At 41.8% G+C, this 15,872-nt stretch overlaps 1 protein-coding gene across 11 annotated transcripts in view; it reads right to left on the minus strand.

Annotated features, from left to right (window-relative positions):
• The window catches only part of phldb1b (pleckstrin homology-like domain, family B, member 1b), a 122,731-nt gene that overhangs the window by 2,759 nt on the left and 104,100 nt on the right, over positions 1–15,872 (minus strand). For 9 of the 11 annotated variants that reach the window (XM_061281570.1, XM_061281575.1, XM_061281574.1 and 6 more), the window contains 11 exons: positions 15,676–15,786; positions 15,475–15,564; positions 12,470–12,604; positions 10,418–10,528; positions 10,221–10,323; positions 8,867–8,911; positions 7,984–8,317; positions 7,102–7,192; positions 6,436–6,582; positions 4,629–4,848; positions 1,340–1,425 (listed from right to left, as the gene is read on the minus strand). In XM_061281570.1, the coding sequence (XP_061137554.1) occupies positions 1,340–1,425; positions 4,629–4,848; positions 6,436–6,582; positions 7,102–7,192; positions 7,984–8,317; positions 8,867–8,911; positions 10,221–10,323; positions 10,418–10,528; positions 12,470–12,604; positions 15,475–15,564; positions 15,676–15,786 (1,473 nt within the window). The remainder of the gene's footprint in view (positions 1–1,339; positions 1,426–4,628; positions 4,849–6,435; positions 6,583–7,101; positions 7,193–7,983; positions 8,318–8,866; positions 8,912–10,220; positions 10,324–10,417; positions 10,529–12,469; positions 12,605–15,474; positions 15,565–15,675; positions 15,787–15,872) is intronic. The other 2 variants (XM_061281571.1, XM_061281577.1) reach the window with 2 other exon arrangements.

Below are 15,872 nucleotides of genomic sequence, written 5' to 3' on the forward strand. Positions count from 1 at the left end.
CAGTTTAAGATCATATCACGTCTCCGCTCCTCGCTAGCGTCGATAATCACGCGGAGTGGAACTCATCCATGCCTCCTCTCGTAGCCGCGTGTCACATTTTTGTCATGGAGTCCATTCGCGTTTCTGTGCACTCACCCCTCCCCGTCTGTGTCCTACCCGTAATTATTTTAATACCCGTCTTGTATTTAAGTCCTGTCTGCGTGTCACTCCCTGTCGGATCGTCCTGTTAACCTCCCTGTTTGCTAGTCCTAGTTGGTCCTGCCTGTTAGTCTGCCCCTGTTCGCCCGCCCGTTAGCCCCGTTTTCCTGTTCGTTCCTGCCTGTTTGCCACCCTGTTAGTCCTCCCATGTTCTGCCTGTTTGTTCCCCGCATCCTCTCCTCCACCACACATTTCACTTCAATAAACCCTGGTCCAAGCTGCATTTGGTCGCCCTGTTACGTGATGATTTAGTGACGACTCAACATTTTAACATGGCTAAAAGCTCAAAAAACTTGATTTTGTGTTATATGGCTCCTATAAATATTCTTAACAACTCTTACAATGTTTCTCTCATCAACTGCTGTTTTCCTCTGCTCTACATGTGACAGGTTACTTTTCTCAGCTTCATAAAAGACTGCTTTGTTTTACAAAACATCATGAAATGCATAGTCCAAAACTGAAACTAAGATGTCATCTTTATTACCAATTACCTGAAAATAATAGCTCCTATATTCAGTTAGTCAAACACAAATGTGTTTAATATTCTACAGGTAAAAAAAAAAATTGGCCTCATTGTTCCAGTGCTTTTGAAGGGGAGTGTTTATGGCAAACATAGACCACAATAACTGGAACAAGTAATAGAATGCTACTTTTGCACAGTACTGTACATTTCTTTAGAAACAAAATTAAAACTAAACAAGTGTCTCACTTCATAAATATAGGGGTCAATCCCAAATTTTATATAAGAGAGAAACTGTATTCTAGACATGACATTCAGATGGGGTCCAGGAAAAAGAGGGAGGGCAGAGGGAACAAGCAGAATTAACAGATCAAACAAAACACACTGAGACGTAAATCCAATTTGAGGATTTCAGGTTTCAGTCATTCTCATTCACTGGCAGCTTTCTAACCATGGGATGACAGCAACTAGACAGGTGAAAGGGCAGTGTGGTGGATACATACACTCGTCGGATTCAAGTTGAAAAAGCTCCTCTAGGCGTGAGAATAGCCGGCCGAAGCAAACGTGCCAAAATAGAAGGAAAGAGCAAAGAATGGTGTGTGCAATAACAAGAACAACTATAGATAGAACAACTGCAAAGATAAATGAGGGAATGAAGTTGGATTTGTAATAACAGCATACCTTTGTGGCGCTGCGGAGGTGATCATAATAAACCTCTTCGATAGCCTGGAAGTAGATCACACCCTTCAGCTTGGTCTCGTGTTTCTCTGAAGGGGGAAAGGCAGAATGATTTCATGAAAAGATTTGAAAATAACATCATGACTTTTCCAATGGAGTCAGTTACACCTTGAGTTTACCAATGTCATCATGTGACACAAGTCCACGTTCAATGACGAGCATGTTTGCATTGATGGATAAAAAAACGACAATCACAGCACTTCTGGCTCTCTCTTTTCCAAGTAAAAGCTGCTCTTATTGTATGCTTGGATTTGACTGGCTTCTTGCGCTACTCTGGTACACGATTGCACTTTGTTTCATCAGCCACTGCAGAAGTGCAGTAAGGAACCGGTGAGGAACTCAACACCCCAGTTCTACCTCCAGGCACAAACACTCCACAAGACAACTTAAAGAGTAGTAGGTAGCGATGCACTACATTTCGAGGAATATTTTAATACACCGCTATTATCTGTTTAGCATTCAAATAGCCTCGCGTTTGCATCTCATTTGATTGAGACCAAAACGCTACGTTGCAGTAAGGAAAGATCAGCAGGAATTAACACCCTTCACAATGTGGGTGTGTGACTTCCCGTTACTTTTAGTTCAAGGTCAAGAGACAAGGGCAAGTGTTGCATCTCAATCAGCCTCTTTGGAGAGTGCCACCGCCTCGCGCATTTTGATGACAGCGCGATTAATCTCAACGCACCTCCTCACTTGAAACTAGGTGCGCTTTAAGAGGCTTTAAGCGGAACCTTCAGATGACTTCAAGGGCTGAAAGTGAACAAATGTCCCAAGGGTCACATCGACACATCAGTCACTGCGCCACAAGCTGACGGTTTGGATTGAGCATACATGTTCAGACATCATTTTGGAGAAAACTGACTGCCATGTACATGTCTGAGTCAGACACACATTTTTAAGGTTATCATTCATATTTGAAGCCCTTTTATACCCTGTCCTTCCCAGAAGATTGGATGCACAAAACATCTGGAAAGCAATGTACTCTATAATGAGGCTTATTTCGATAATTATACTGCCACAAAATTTACTTACACAGGAATTATTATTCACAAAAACAACAAAATATATGACAAAGCTCTTTGTCAACAAAATATGGCTCTGTATGATATATACCATATATAAATGTGTCCTTTTGGTGTCAAGACTAGAGATGCACCGATCCGATATCTGGATCGGATATCGGCCCCGATATCAACAAAATAGATGGATCGGGTATCGGAAAATACAGCCGATCTGTGAGCCGATACTTTCCTTAATCTATTGGGACGCGGGCTACGTCAGACGTCAGCAGCACGTGTGCCGCATTTCACGAGAGTTTTCTAAACAAACGCAAACATGGAGCGAACGTTCGCTTCTCTTCCCCGGGTTGCTAAGCGGACGTCAAACCCTGCGCGTTCGCTTCTCTTCGGGTTGCTAATGGGACGTCAAAGGCTGCGCGTTCGCTTCTCTCCCGAATGGGGGGGGCTAATCGGATGTGAAACGCTGCGTGTTCGCTTCTCTTCCGGGGGGGTGTTAATGGGACGTCAAACGCTTTGTGTGGCGGGCTCCATCTAGTGTGGAAACTGAGAAGCTGAGCTCAAGCTTCTTGTGCGGGCCATATTCAATTATGTTTTCAGAATTTGCTGCGGGCCAATAAAAACTGGACCGTTAGTTTGGACACCCCTAATTTAGAGCAAAGAACTGTGTAGTCTGCCTGATGCCATTGCCTTTGGTCTTTTCTGTTCCACATGTAGAGTTATGTAGCTTGTTAAGTTTGAACTGGACTGCCCCTACACCTGTCTATGGACCCCGTGGAGGCTATTTTGTGTGTTTTGGGGTGTTCTCTTGTATTGAGGGGTGCTGGTTGGCCGCTGTTACTTTTTTTCCTTTGTCTTTTAGCTTTGTTTTGCTTTGATGGCTTTTATCTTGAGCACTTTCTGCCTTTCTTTGTGGCACCGTTGTGTGGCAGCCTTATGAGAGCCTATTGAGTTGCGCTCATGCCATCTGTGTGTCTTTTGTATACCCACTCTGTGGTATGAATACGGCTGGGGCCTGAATTTCCCCACCCCTGGGGATCAATAAATATACAATCAATCAAGTCAACCATAATATCGGATCGGTATCGGGTATCGACCGATACGCAAAGCCACGGCATCGGTATCGGTATCGGAACTGAAAAAGTCGGATCGGTGCATCTCTAGTCAAGACCATAAGATTATTAAAGAAAACCCTAATCTATAAAGTACAAATCAAATTCGAATAAGATTATCCCATCAAATATTTCTGCAATTGATTATTCTATCGGTATTGATTACCGTATTTTCCGCCCTATAAGGCGCACCTGAAAACCTAAATTTTTATCAAAAGTCGACAGTGCGCTTTATAGTCCGGTGCGCCTTATATAGGGATGAATTGATGAATTTGTTGATCCATACTGGTTGTACACAGTGCTCTGCCAAAATGTTTTAGTACGTTTTAGTACGACTAGTAAATTACAAGGTCGCATCGCTTCCCAACATTACGGTAACTGTAGTCAGGGGGCGTCACCGAATAGCTGTTGTACCTGCGAGGCTATTTCATTTAAAAATAGACTGCTGTGTTAATGTTTCGAGTAAATCTACGGATCGATATGGAAGGGAAACATAGGTAAGTAGTACCAATGCGTTAGATCGAACTTTAGTCAGTTCCGATCATTTTATAGGAGATCGTTTGAGAAACGCGATTGTTTACACTTTGCTGAGGCTCATGGGAGATTGGGAGCTGAGGCTCATGGGAAATTGCGGATGGCTAATGCTATAACGATAGCTGCTATTTCATGTCAAAATAGGCTGCTCTGTTAATGTTTCGAGTAAATCTACAGATCGATATGGAAGGGAAACATAGGTAAGTAGTACCAATGCGTTAGATCGAACTTTAGTCAGTTCCGATCATTTTATAGGAGATCGTTTGAGAAACGCGATTGTTTGCAGAGGGCTTGTTGGTTATTGGCTAGTGGGTGCATACTGCAACCCTAGTCAACCTCAGTTTGTTGCAGTAAAGCTTCTATTTTATGCGCCCTATAGTCCGGTGCGCCTTATATATGGACAAAGTTTTAAAATGGGTCGTTCATTGAAGGTGCGCCTAATAGGGCGCAAAATACGGTACTTGAATAATCTGATCACTTTCATTTTATATAACGAGGCAGGAAGGAGTGAATCTAAATAATACAGAGAATTTCAAATGTACAAGGAATTTTCCAGATAATTCTTCTTACCCATATAGTATGAGAAGGTCCTTTTGAGGCGGTCAAAGACAAACCAGCGTTTCTTCCATGACTTGATCTTTCCTCCCATCTTGACCAGGTAGCCCTTGCACATCTTCTCAGTGAGTATGATGTGGTAGCAGGTGTCCACACTGTGGCCTGATGTCTCAATGTGGGCACGAAGGTCAAACTCCTCTTTCCTAATTGGCAGGTAGCGTGTCATGGGACGTGCCTGGACGCATGGAGAACAGAAGGGACAAAAGAGAGCTATGAAGAACATGTGACGGTTGCTCATCATTTACTAATCTAGGGTTGTTTTTCTAACAAAGTATATGTAACATTTTCATGTTTACATTGCATTTCACTGTATCAGAAACATTTCTTAAACCCCGCCTCAGAGAAGGTGCAATGCATTTCTCATGCAACTTTTTAACTTACAGCAAAGATGGCCAAACTACGGCCCGTGGGCCACATCTGGCCCATTGGCCCTTTTAATCAGTCCGCCAACGATTGGTATAAAATTGTCCAAATCAATCATCATTGATTCTCATTGATTCATTCATCATTGATGATCCCACCTTTAACCACGAGTGTAAGGCTTACAGGGTTTATAGTCAGCACAGCTAAATATAGTCAACTTAGAATGATGACAAATAGTCATTGATCTTTGACATAATTGAATACTGTCTGATTTGATGGATCTAATACAGTTTAAGGCAGTTTTAATAGCTGCTCAAAAGAAGCACAAGATTGAAAAGGGTGCTCATGAATTTTGATAAAAAAAAATGTTTTTGCAGTTCAACACCACTATTGATGGGGCTTAAGGACTGGGCCGGCACATAGAAAAAGCCCACGTCTGCATATAATTGAATTAAAGTGCTTTTGTTTGCTTTTGTGTGTCTGAGGAGCTCCAAGATCAGCTGTTGACACGGGATGAGATTGAGTCTCTCATGCAGTTAATCTCCCAAGTGATTTGGATTGGCAATCACATCAGCAAATGCCGCCAGAGTGCCTGTCTGCACTTAATAACCTTGTGCTGCTGCTCCTCGACTGGCCGCCCTGACCTTCACAATCCCTGAGATACCTAATGGCGTGTTAGAACCAATGCAACTCGGCAGAACCCACTTCTCCGAGGAGGAATACTCCTGGTGGATTACGCAGGGCTTTGCATTTTTTGTGGATAGAAAATCAATGGATAGATGGACTCCAAAAAGTTCATCAACCAGTGCCTACTCCGGCCCAAATGTTGCCATGCAACCAGAGGAGCCAGTCTCTGGACTCGCCCTGACCAGTAAGTGCCCTTGACGGAAGCCGCCTAGAGACTGTGACCCACCTGTTCCTCGTCTCCCTGTTCGAATGGTGCACGACTTGCTGCCGCCATCCGTTTCTGTTCTGGCAACGCACAACCTTCCACTCGTTCCTTTCCCTGCGGTGCACAAACCTGCAGCTTCCGTCAGTCCCTGCTCCTGTGGCGCATGTTCCGCGCTGCCACCCACCATTGCTTCAGCAAGGCCTTAATCCGCCCTCTGACCCTTGGCTCTGGTGTGCAAGCTATACAGCCGCCCTCCGACCCTACTCCAGTGGCGCAAGCCCTATAGCCGCCCTCGCCTCAACTGTGGCCACCCGAATGGCTATTTAAAGATCCGTGTGTTTGCCATTCAGGTCACCCGCTGGACTAGCCCTCTTTTTTTATGTCACTCTCCTGTCTTTTCCAGCCCCCTCAGCCCTCCTTCCAAACAATCCTGAGGAACTCAGCTACCAGTTTGGAGGAAAGGCCTTTTTACGTCACACATTTACATTTAGGTCTCCTTTTACTGACCTGAGAGAAGTTCTTGGCCCTCAACTTAACTTCCTTCTCCACCAGCTGCTGTCGGTGGAGCGTTTCATCCTGCAGTCTTTTCTCTGCTTCTTCCCTCCTTTTCCGCTCTTCCTCCAACATCTGATGGCGAGTGAAGCTCTCCTGTTCCTGAAGGAGATCTATATTTCATTCAATACTCTGGACTAGACTACACTTTGTACCGTAATTTTCGAACTAAAAGTCGCTCCGGAATATAGGTCACATTAGCCATAAAATGCACAATAACGCGAAAAAAAACCATATATAATTCGCTCTGGAGTATAGGTCGCATAGGTCGCTCCTCATTATAAATCCCCCCCCCACTCAAACTATGAAAAAAAAAAGTAATTTATAGTCCGAAAATTACGGTAATCTAATTCAATATATATAATGCTTGTCGAAACACTATTTGCATATTAGCTATTCATTCTGACAGGAATTTCAACACTGTATCAGCACATTCAAGGCACAGAGGGACAAAATCGACTGATGAAAAGGCCAATAAAAATGAATGAAAGACCTAAATTACAATATTGAATCATTCGGCCTTATTGATAGCATCACTACAAAAAGTCATCAATCACCAAAATCTGATTCCAAACAATCACATGTACGATCGCATCAAGCCTGTGTTGGAATGGCACTTACCCGAAACTCAATAAGTCTGGCTTTCTCCATCTGTGCCTCCTTCAGCATTTTCTCCATCTCTTCAATCTTCTGAGCCTCCGGTCCTCCAACACTTGTGGTGGAAAGAAAAACACAGCATTTGCATTCAAATTGATTCAGAGATATTTGGGGTTTTATCAAATGCTTTTCCCTTTGAAATGAAAGTAAAGGTGGCAGTGTCTGATTTCAATATATTCAGGTTTGTACATGAGAATTTACTCAGGCAGCCTGAGGTTGGAAATATGAACATTTTAGCTACCCTACATACAGTAGGGAAACAGTTAACATGTGTAACAATGTGCACTTTTAATTAGTGCACAAATGCAATTAAATAAATAAAATATTTTACCAGTACAGTTTTGTCTTGTGAGCTTCAACAAAGCTGTGAACAGTGGGTTCAGTTGGGAGCTTCCTGCAGTGAACACAACGTGCTTCCAACATATGGTCCCCAAATTAAAACATGCAGCTAATGTCTTTGAATGCTGGGGAGCAGTCTGGGAAATGGTGCCTGTGGGTGTTTTTGTCTGTGTGCCTGACAGAATTTGTCATAAAACGGTTAAATGGAATTATTCCGAATCCTAGGCTTCTCTCTCATTATTAATGAATGTGTTGACATAGCACTGCCCATGAGGGAGTTATACTGTATACTGATGGCATTAATGGTTCACTACTCAAATATTCACCAATTCCAATTTTTTTCAAACCTATGCTCTGTTACAGTGCTCGCCTAATTGCTGTTTTGTGCACTTTCTCAAATGCCTTAAATGCACAGTCTATTACAAAAATAGTTAGATTTTCTGCCATCTGTTATTAGTACAAGCAACAGTCATTAGTATTATGACTTGGTGAGGGTGTCGTGGGTACCTGGACAAATTATCAGGTGAGCAGGCAGAGTTGTTTCCTGTGGACACGCTGGTGTCCATACTGTCAGAGCTCTCTAAGCTCAGGGTGTCGTAGGCCTGCTCTCCGGCTGATGCCGGATGGTGGTGCAGGATGGAGTGTTGGACCAGAGGAGGGGGGCCTGTAGACTTGTGACTCAGTGCTGGACTGTAGGTCATTATTGGGGAGTAGGAGGGCATGGAGGTGATGAGGTGAGGCTGCAGGCCATGGAGAGCCTCCCACTGGCACTGAGCCTCTTCTGCGGCTCTCTGCTTGAGCTCCGCCAGACGACGTCGCTGCTCTTCAATGACCTGCTGACCTGAAAAAAGGGAAATCTAAATAAGGTGGGGGGGTTTGTTTTGCCTTGAGCAATTGACATAACGTTTATCCTGCAAGCAAAACAGACAAGTCAGACACCCACAAAAGGTCAAATGCAGCTCAATAATATCAAAGAGTAAAGGGGTACCCAAAGTTTTCCAATCAGTTTGATTCTAGTAAAAGCAGCAGAAACACCAGACCAGAACCACTAATATGAATCATGCACCACACATCACATAATACAGGCTGTCTAAATTCCATCAGGTTTGATTACACATTTGATCTCATGTTGCTGCAAATTCATTGTTAGACACATCTGTAGGTAAGAGGAACTAAAGCCCATAACCTCAAAAGATTATAAACATGCAGGAATTATTCCTCACCAAAGGAAGAAAAAAAGAGCCTCTTTGGGAGTAAATGACACACCAGGCATGGAAGAGACTGAAGGTCAGAGGCATAAATTAACACCCACTGTAGTGTTAACAATGCTGGATAAGAGAGTAAAGGTAACACCATGGTGCTTTTGAGGTCAAACTGTTTCAAAAACTACCTGCTGATCTTCCCTCTATGGGTGGCTGACTGGAGGCCTGAGGTTCTGATGTCCGCAAAAACAGACAATTGTAAAAAATCTGTACATGCTGCTGTACAGTGGATATAAAATGTCTACACACCATTTCCATCAAATGCTAGGTTTTTGTGATGAAACCAAGAAAGATAATTTCCAAACACTTTCCACCATATGTCACCTATAATGCGTGCAATTCTTTTTTTTTTTTAGAGGAAAGTTAAAATTAACAACTGAAATAAAATGATTGGCGGTTTTCATAATGATCCAATCACATTTAAAATCATGTTAAATTGGAATGTTCAAATTGTCACCTCTTTAAGTGCCTCTGATTGAACAAGTCAGGAAAAAAACTACTAGAAACAGAATATTTCGGTGGGGTTAATCAGACTCTATACCTAAGCCACAATTACGTTTTTTTTCATTGTTTCAGTTGTTATTTTCAATCGAGTTTCTAATGTTATAGATCCCATTAATAATGTGCTTTTTCTTTGTCTCATTTTTTTAATAATCACAAAAAAGCTTGGCATTTGAACAGGTTCCTACACATTCACCAGTGTGACTGGTGCCAAAATGCACCTTTTGTATGTCTGACTGGCAAATAGTAGACATGAATAACCAGCGACTTGTTTCATCATCGACCTTCAAGATTAATTTATATCCTTGAAAGGTAACTAAAAATACCCATGTAGGATTCAGTGCACAGTGTGAATCCTCCTAGTAGTTTATTATAAATTGCAACCACAATAACAAAAATATACATACATGTTGAATTAACATGTCTCTGATGAATGACCATTAACATGCCTCTGAAGGCAAAAATGTAAAGGCCAATTTTCTAGTCTTGGATTGAATTAGTATGCATAACGCTGAGTAATAGGTGGGTGACATAGAAGTTATCATTAACATTGTTTTAAACATTTTAGATTATTATTATCTATTACTGATATTATTGTATTTTCAGAAAACGACAGAAAAGGTGCATGACAGCAAAGGAGGAGGATCACATGTATATTGTTGTTTATTGGTCACAGATGTATGAAGCACTATAAAAGATGAACAAGAGCTGCTGACTTTTAATCCATCCATAAGTGTTCAGGCAAGCAAGACAAGAGAGTTCTAGCATTTTTTTAAGTATACCGTCAGATAAGTGGAAACTTTAAAGAAATAATCTAAATGTTTCAATGCCCATATTGCCCACCCGTGATTCTGGGTGTCGAGTTCAACATCAATATAATATTCACTTTCTTGAGAATGTATAAATATATATAAATATATATAAATATATATATATAATATATATAAAAAATAAAAAAACATTAATACAGTACGTTTTTACCTTTCTGCTGCAGCGCGAGCTGTCTCTTGGTCTCGATGCTCTGCATGGTGGCAGCCAGGTTTCTGGGCAGACTGCTAGAGCTTTGGGAGGCTAGAAGAGGGGTCTAAAAAGAATGAGCAGTAGATATTGTCAGAGGATTCTCTGGCATGAGGCACAGGCACAGGAGGGCAATTACTGCTGAAGAAGAAGAAGTCTACCTTGGAGCTCGTGTTGCGGCCCAATGTTGCTGCTCCCTCCTGCTGAGTGGATCCAGACTTTACTAAATGAGGAGATTGTCCTGGATCGCTTTCCAGCTTGGAACGGAACACCTGGAGAACACAAACCTGGATGAGGACCTGTAGTTTGACAAGTTGAATCTATTGCAACGTATTGGGACTCCAGCGTGATGGTCACGCCAATCATAGATGAGATGTTTGAACCTGTAGGGAAATTGCTGTGAGAAGCAGTTAAAGGAGGCAATGAATCCACTTTCAATCAGAAGGCTAGAGTGTTTTATAATCAAGAAAGCCTGTTGACATTAGTTTGTGATTGAATAAATGGGAATTTGATGCTGCAATCACATCCTGCTGAAGTTAACTGCATTAGCAATAAAACGTTCTACTAATGTTGTGGGATCGATCCTCAACCCTGGTGACCACGCCGAAGTGTTCTTGAGAATCAGCTTTATTGACCAAGTTTGTGCATGCCAAACAGGGATTTTGACTCCGGTTGATCTCAGTCTCTATACAAAATTTAGGTAACTAACAACATTTAAGTGATGAGAACAGGATGTTATTGCACATTGATACTCAGAGTCATCAGAGCGACAGCCTGGGGGAAGAAGCTGTGTCTGCTAAGACACTGAACTACAATTTGCTCCCAGTGTGGACCTGGCAGGGCCTTGCATGGCAGTAGCCTCCCATTAGTGTATGAATGTGTGTGTGAATGGGTGAATGTGAGGTATTGTAAAGTGCTTTGGGCACCATGTGGTGCATTTACCATTTTACTTGCGCTGGCGTTAGCAAAAGCTTTTCACTATTGCATGAGAGGGAATTTTATAGCTTTTGCTTGCTTTAAAGACAGTATGGGTGAGTGAAATGCGGCATTATTTAGTGCTTGACATTCAGGGCTATATTTTTGTAGACAGTGCATCTGTGCGAATGTTGGTGGATTCTGATTTTGATACAAGCGCAAAACTTGTTGCACCTCTTTGTCAATTTGCCAGATTGGCCTGCGACAAGCTTGGCGTTCTGGTCCAAAGAGGGAGTGTCCTTAGAGATTCACCTGACGGAGAGCCAATTTCCCGCAGAAAGTTGATCTAAATTCACACTTTCTCAGACCCCGACTGCATACTGACCATAGTTAGACCACAACAAAAAACGATTTGAATCAGAAAATCAATTGTGTTTTGAACGAAAGTACATCAATTCGAGCCTATTTGATTTGTTCCAAAGGAATTTATTAGAGTGCGATACAGTATGTATCAAGTAGTTGTTTTTTTATTGTGAGAGACACTGCATATCTTTGAAAGAAATGCCACATTTACAGCAATTCACATGTAAAATGAAAAACTCATTACATCCCACCTTCTTGAACTGAGCAATACTATATCAAACAGAATTGCAATGCTACAAAATCAAACCAGATTGAATCGTTCCTCCAACCTTGACTCAAATTGAGATACTTATCAAATTATCTTTTATTAGAGAAATGTACAACCCTACCACTGGTCTAATCTGATTTTGATGAATTTGATCAAGGAAGACCCTGAGTTTTAAGTCACCACTGTTTGTCACAGCTCATTCTGTATAGCTGCTCACATTGTCGGTTCCCACAACATGGGTAGAACAGAAACAAAGCTCCACTTACACACAGTTTGCAGCAATTATGTGTTGTCCTCTTCCATACATACAGTAGATATCTAAGTCGAGAGTGCCAGTTGTATCAGATTTAAAGGGAATGACAGGAGCCACTGTGATTGGCAGCGACTTAAGTCGGCTATAAACAATCCTAAAGAAGCGCAGCTTGCACACCCGCAGATCCACCAAGCTGCGAAATAACTAACACCTGTCTACCCACCTCTGGCTCAGAATTGTGCCACCCATCAAACCGAATTTACGCCATTCAACAAAAATAGAGCCCTATGGGTTGTATACAGAAATGAAATTGCTAGAAAAAGCAGCAAGGTTTAACCTTGCAAATGCACCATCATGTGCAAAAAACAAACAAAAAAAACAGGATAAACTGAAAAGAGAAAGAAGACCCTCTACCTGCAGTGCGGGCCTGCGGCCAGACATAGACTTGGCTGGCAGAGAGGGAGACCAGAGCTGGCTGGAACCTGACAAGAGCTCCCGGTACCACTGTTCTAAATCTAGTTTGAGCAGTGGATGCCTGATGCCCTCAGACTGGTAGTGCAGAGCCCATCGAGCAGCAGCAGCAGAGAGACAGACAGGTGCGGCATGGAAAAGACAGGCAAAATGAAGAGGAAAACAATGGAGAGTTTAGAAAGCATTTAAAATTGCAAGGAGCAAAGATGAAACATTCTTTTAGACTTTGAAATTTGTTCTTGAATATCTTGTTCCTATCAACTGTGGTACACTTTATGCCCTCCAGCCGCTATATCCCTGTTTTACATTCCTGTATACTAATTCTACGTGTCTATTGCGATGGCCCAGTTTCTCACAGTAGCATTAACATGTTCATCCTGTTCCGTTTTACTTCATCTTTCTTTGAATGTAGCTCCCCTGCAGTTTGAATAAAGAAGTAGCAATCACTGCAGACACAATTCCTTCTTTTCTTAAAGTAAAATGGACTGTATCATTTGCTTTTTATAACCAGGCCCTAACGTGCACCTGTAGCAGTAACCAGACAAACCGATCGACAGTATAACTGATTTCTTGGACATTAGACTACCGTTTTTTTCCATGTATAATGCGCAAAATTTAACAAATTTATTGTCCTAAAATCTGGGGTGCGCATTATACATGGGTAAAAAAATTTTTTTTGACACGTTAGCTATATAAAGAGTGAGAGTTCAGTTCTCTACCTAAATGCGTATTACAGGTAATATTTTATTTCACAACACTTTGCCTTGTTCCTTTCTTCTCTGCTGTTCACTTCAAACAGGCTCCATACGACCACAACGCTCTCGTATCAGACGCTTGCTCGATCACCTGCTCGTTTGCTGTCACAATGTACCCTACACAAATCCGAAACATTTCTTCGCTATCAAGTTTGCTAGCGCATGCGCAGTGATACTGACCGGCAGAATAACAACCGATTGTTCCCAAAGATTATCTTTTTTCTGAAATAATTTTACGTTTACGGACTTAAGTAACCCGGCCGGACCATAAAAATGGGACCCATTGCCTCCCTGCTTGGCACTCAGCATTAAGGGTTGGAATTGGGAGGTTAGATCACCAAATGATTCCCGAGCGCGGCGCCGCTGCTGGTCACTGCTCCCCTCTCCCCAAGGGGATGGATCAAAATCACACGGGGATGGGTCAAATGCAGAGGACAAATTTCACCACACCCAGATGTGTGTGTGACGATCATTGGGACTTAAAAAAAAAGAAATAAAAAAAGTGTCAAAATTTAGGTGCGTATTATACATGGGTACAGGCTTTTTTCCAGCATTGACTTGCCATTTTTAGGGTGCGTATTATACATTCGGGCGCATTATACATGGAAAAAAACGGTAATAACAACATTGACTGTGACGTTAATCATTTCTATGGCAAAAAGCTACTTTTTGCCACTCCGTGAAAACAATGTGTGGCTTCCGTTTTTAGGCAACACACAAAGTACAACTCTACTACATCATACTGCAAAGTGTCTCAATAGGCCTTGGAAAACAGTCTGGTAATATTCCATAACACTTATATTATTTTCTAAAAGTGCCTCATCTTTAAGTAACAGTTTTAGCTTTACTTTTTGACAGTGAGAAACGAAAAATTGATGTAAGATGGGTTAAGACTACTGACCGACATATCTATTGTGCCAGACACAAAAGATGGAGATGGAATTGCGCGTTTAGAGGTTATGTAAGGAGTAAAAGCAGAAGGACAGCACACACCTCCAGAGGGAAAGACAAGGAGGAGCCAGGAGAAGAGAGGGGGCAGGAGAAGGCTCTATCTACACCTTCAGACTGTGGTGCATGGCAAAGTGGAAAGGTGGGAGAGGACTCCAGCTTGGGCATCCCATACATCTGATTCAACTGGCTCACTGTCATATACTCCTTTGCAAGCGCATATGTGCACGTATGGACACAACAGGAAAGGCAGGGAAAGAGTAGAAATATCAACAGACAAACTAGCAAGGCAAGCCCAGCAGGGTGGAAAATCATCAACCATATGTATTTGGACATAACAGAAATGAGTACTTTCTATGAAAAAAAAAAAAAAAGTATAAAGATTAAACTCTGCAGTAATGAAAATGCGGATGTGGTCATGAGACCAAAACCCGGTCCCACTGTGATCGGTACAGCAAAGAAGAGGCAGATGTTATGATCTGGTTTTATGTCAGGTCAGGGTGCAGACATTATGTGGGGCGAAAAAATGTCGCGGTTATAGCAGATATCATTAATACTTTAACAGATGTTTTCATCACATGATTTTTTTTCTAGACTGTTGGAATTTATAACACTAAAATATTGACAAAACGTATTTACTTACACATGGATTAGTTACCCACCACAAATTTACTTTGACCGACTATCGTGAATCGTTGGTAGATGTTGGAAAATGTTTTACGCAGCCGTAAGACCCTCGCACGAGTATACTACACGATATCATGGGGAAAGACAAAAAGCTTCAAAATTAATGGCATTAAGATACACGCTGAGGCACTACTAAAGCTTATCTAAACAACAGAAATGTGTGCCACTGTTAAAGCTAGAGGCGGTCATGAGAGAATTTTTTTATTGGTCAGGCACGGAAGTTGTTGTTGTCATTGTTTATGTTCACAAAGGGAGTAATACGGTGAACAGGACATTAATGATGCAGAGTGAGGACCTGAGCGGAAGCACCTAACCTCCGTTAGATGAAGTGAGGGGTGTATGTGCAACTGTTGTTTTAAGACAATAAAAGGTAAAAGTCAATTTTTTAAATAAAAAAAAATCAACAGGCAACAATAAGACTGCACTTAAAATCACAGTAACAAATCACAGAAATGCAAGAGTCAATCATCCAGCACCCATTCACCCAAGCAAAGCTGTCTTGTGTTTATGGGTGTGAAGTGTATCTTTTCATTGGGTAACAACAGTATTATATCTTACTTCTCTCATGGTTGTAGGGGACTTTGGGAAGCTCTTTCCTCCAGTTAAACTGTGATACCTCTGCTCCAAAGCAGTATGCCTGTCCTTCTCCTGTATTACAAAGACAAGTCTTATAAACTGCATTCAAATCTGTATTCTTGCCAGATCTGTAGCATCCTTAAATTAACATTACTGCAACTAGCCAGCATTTGAATCATGAACCTTTTGGAGCATTTGCAGTGTGATGGTCCTGTCTTTGGCAAGACGCTCACATTCCTGAGATGCCTGGAGGCCCAACTGGTTGGCCTGATTTTCCAAAGCAGACACTTTCTCCTGAATAAGCACAAAATAATATCATTGTAAGACAAGTGAGTGACAAGCGTGGCATGTCTAATGCAATTCTATGGAACTCTGTTGGG

The sequence above is a fragment of the Syngnathus typhle genome, linkage group LG6 (genome assembly GCF_033458585.1).
Source record: "Syngnathus typhle isolate RoL2023-S1 ecotype Sweden linkage group LG6, RoL_Styp_1.0, whole genome shotgun sequence".
Lineage (NCBI taxonomy): Eukaryota > Metazoa > Chordata > Actinopteri > Syngnathiformes > Syngnathidae > Syngnathus > Syngnathus typhle.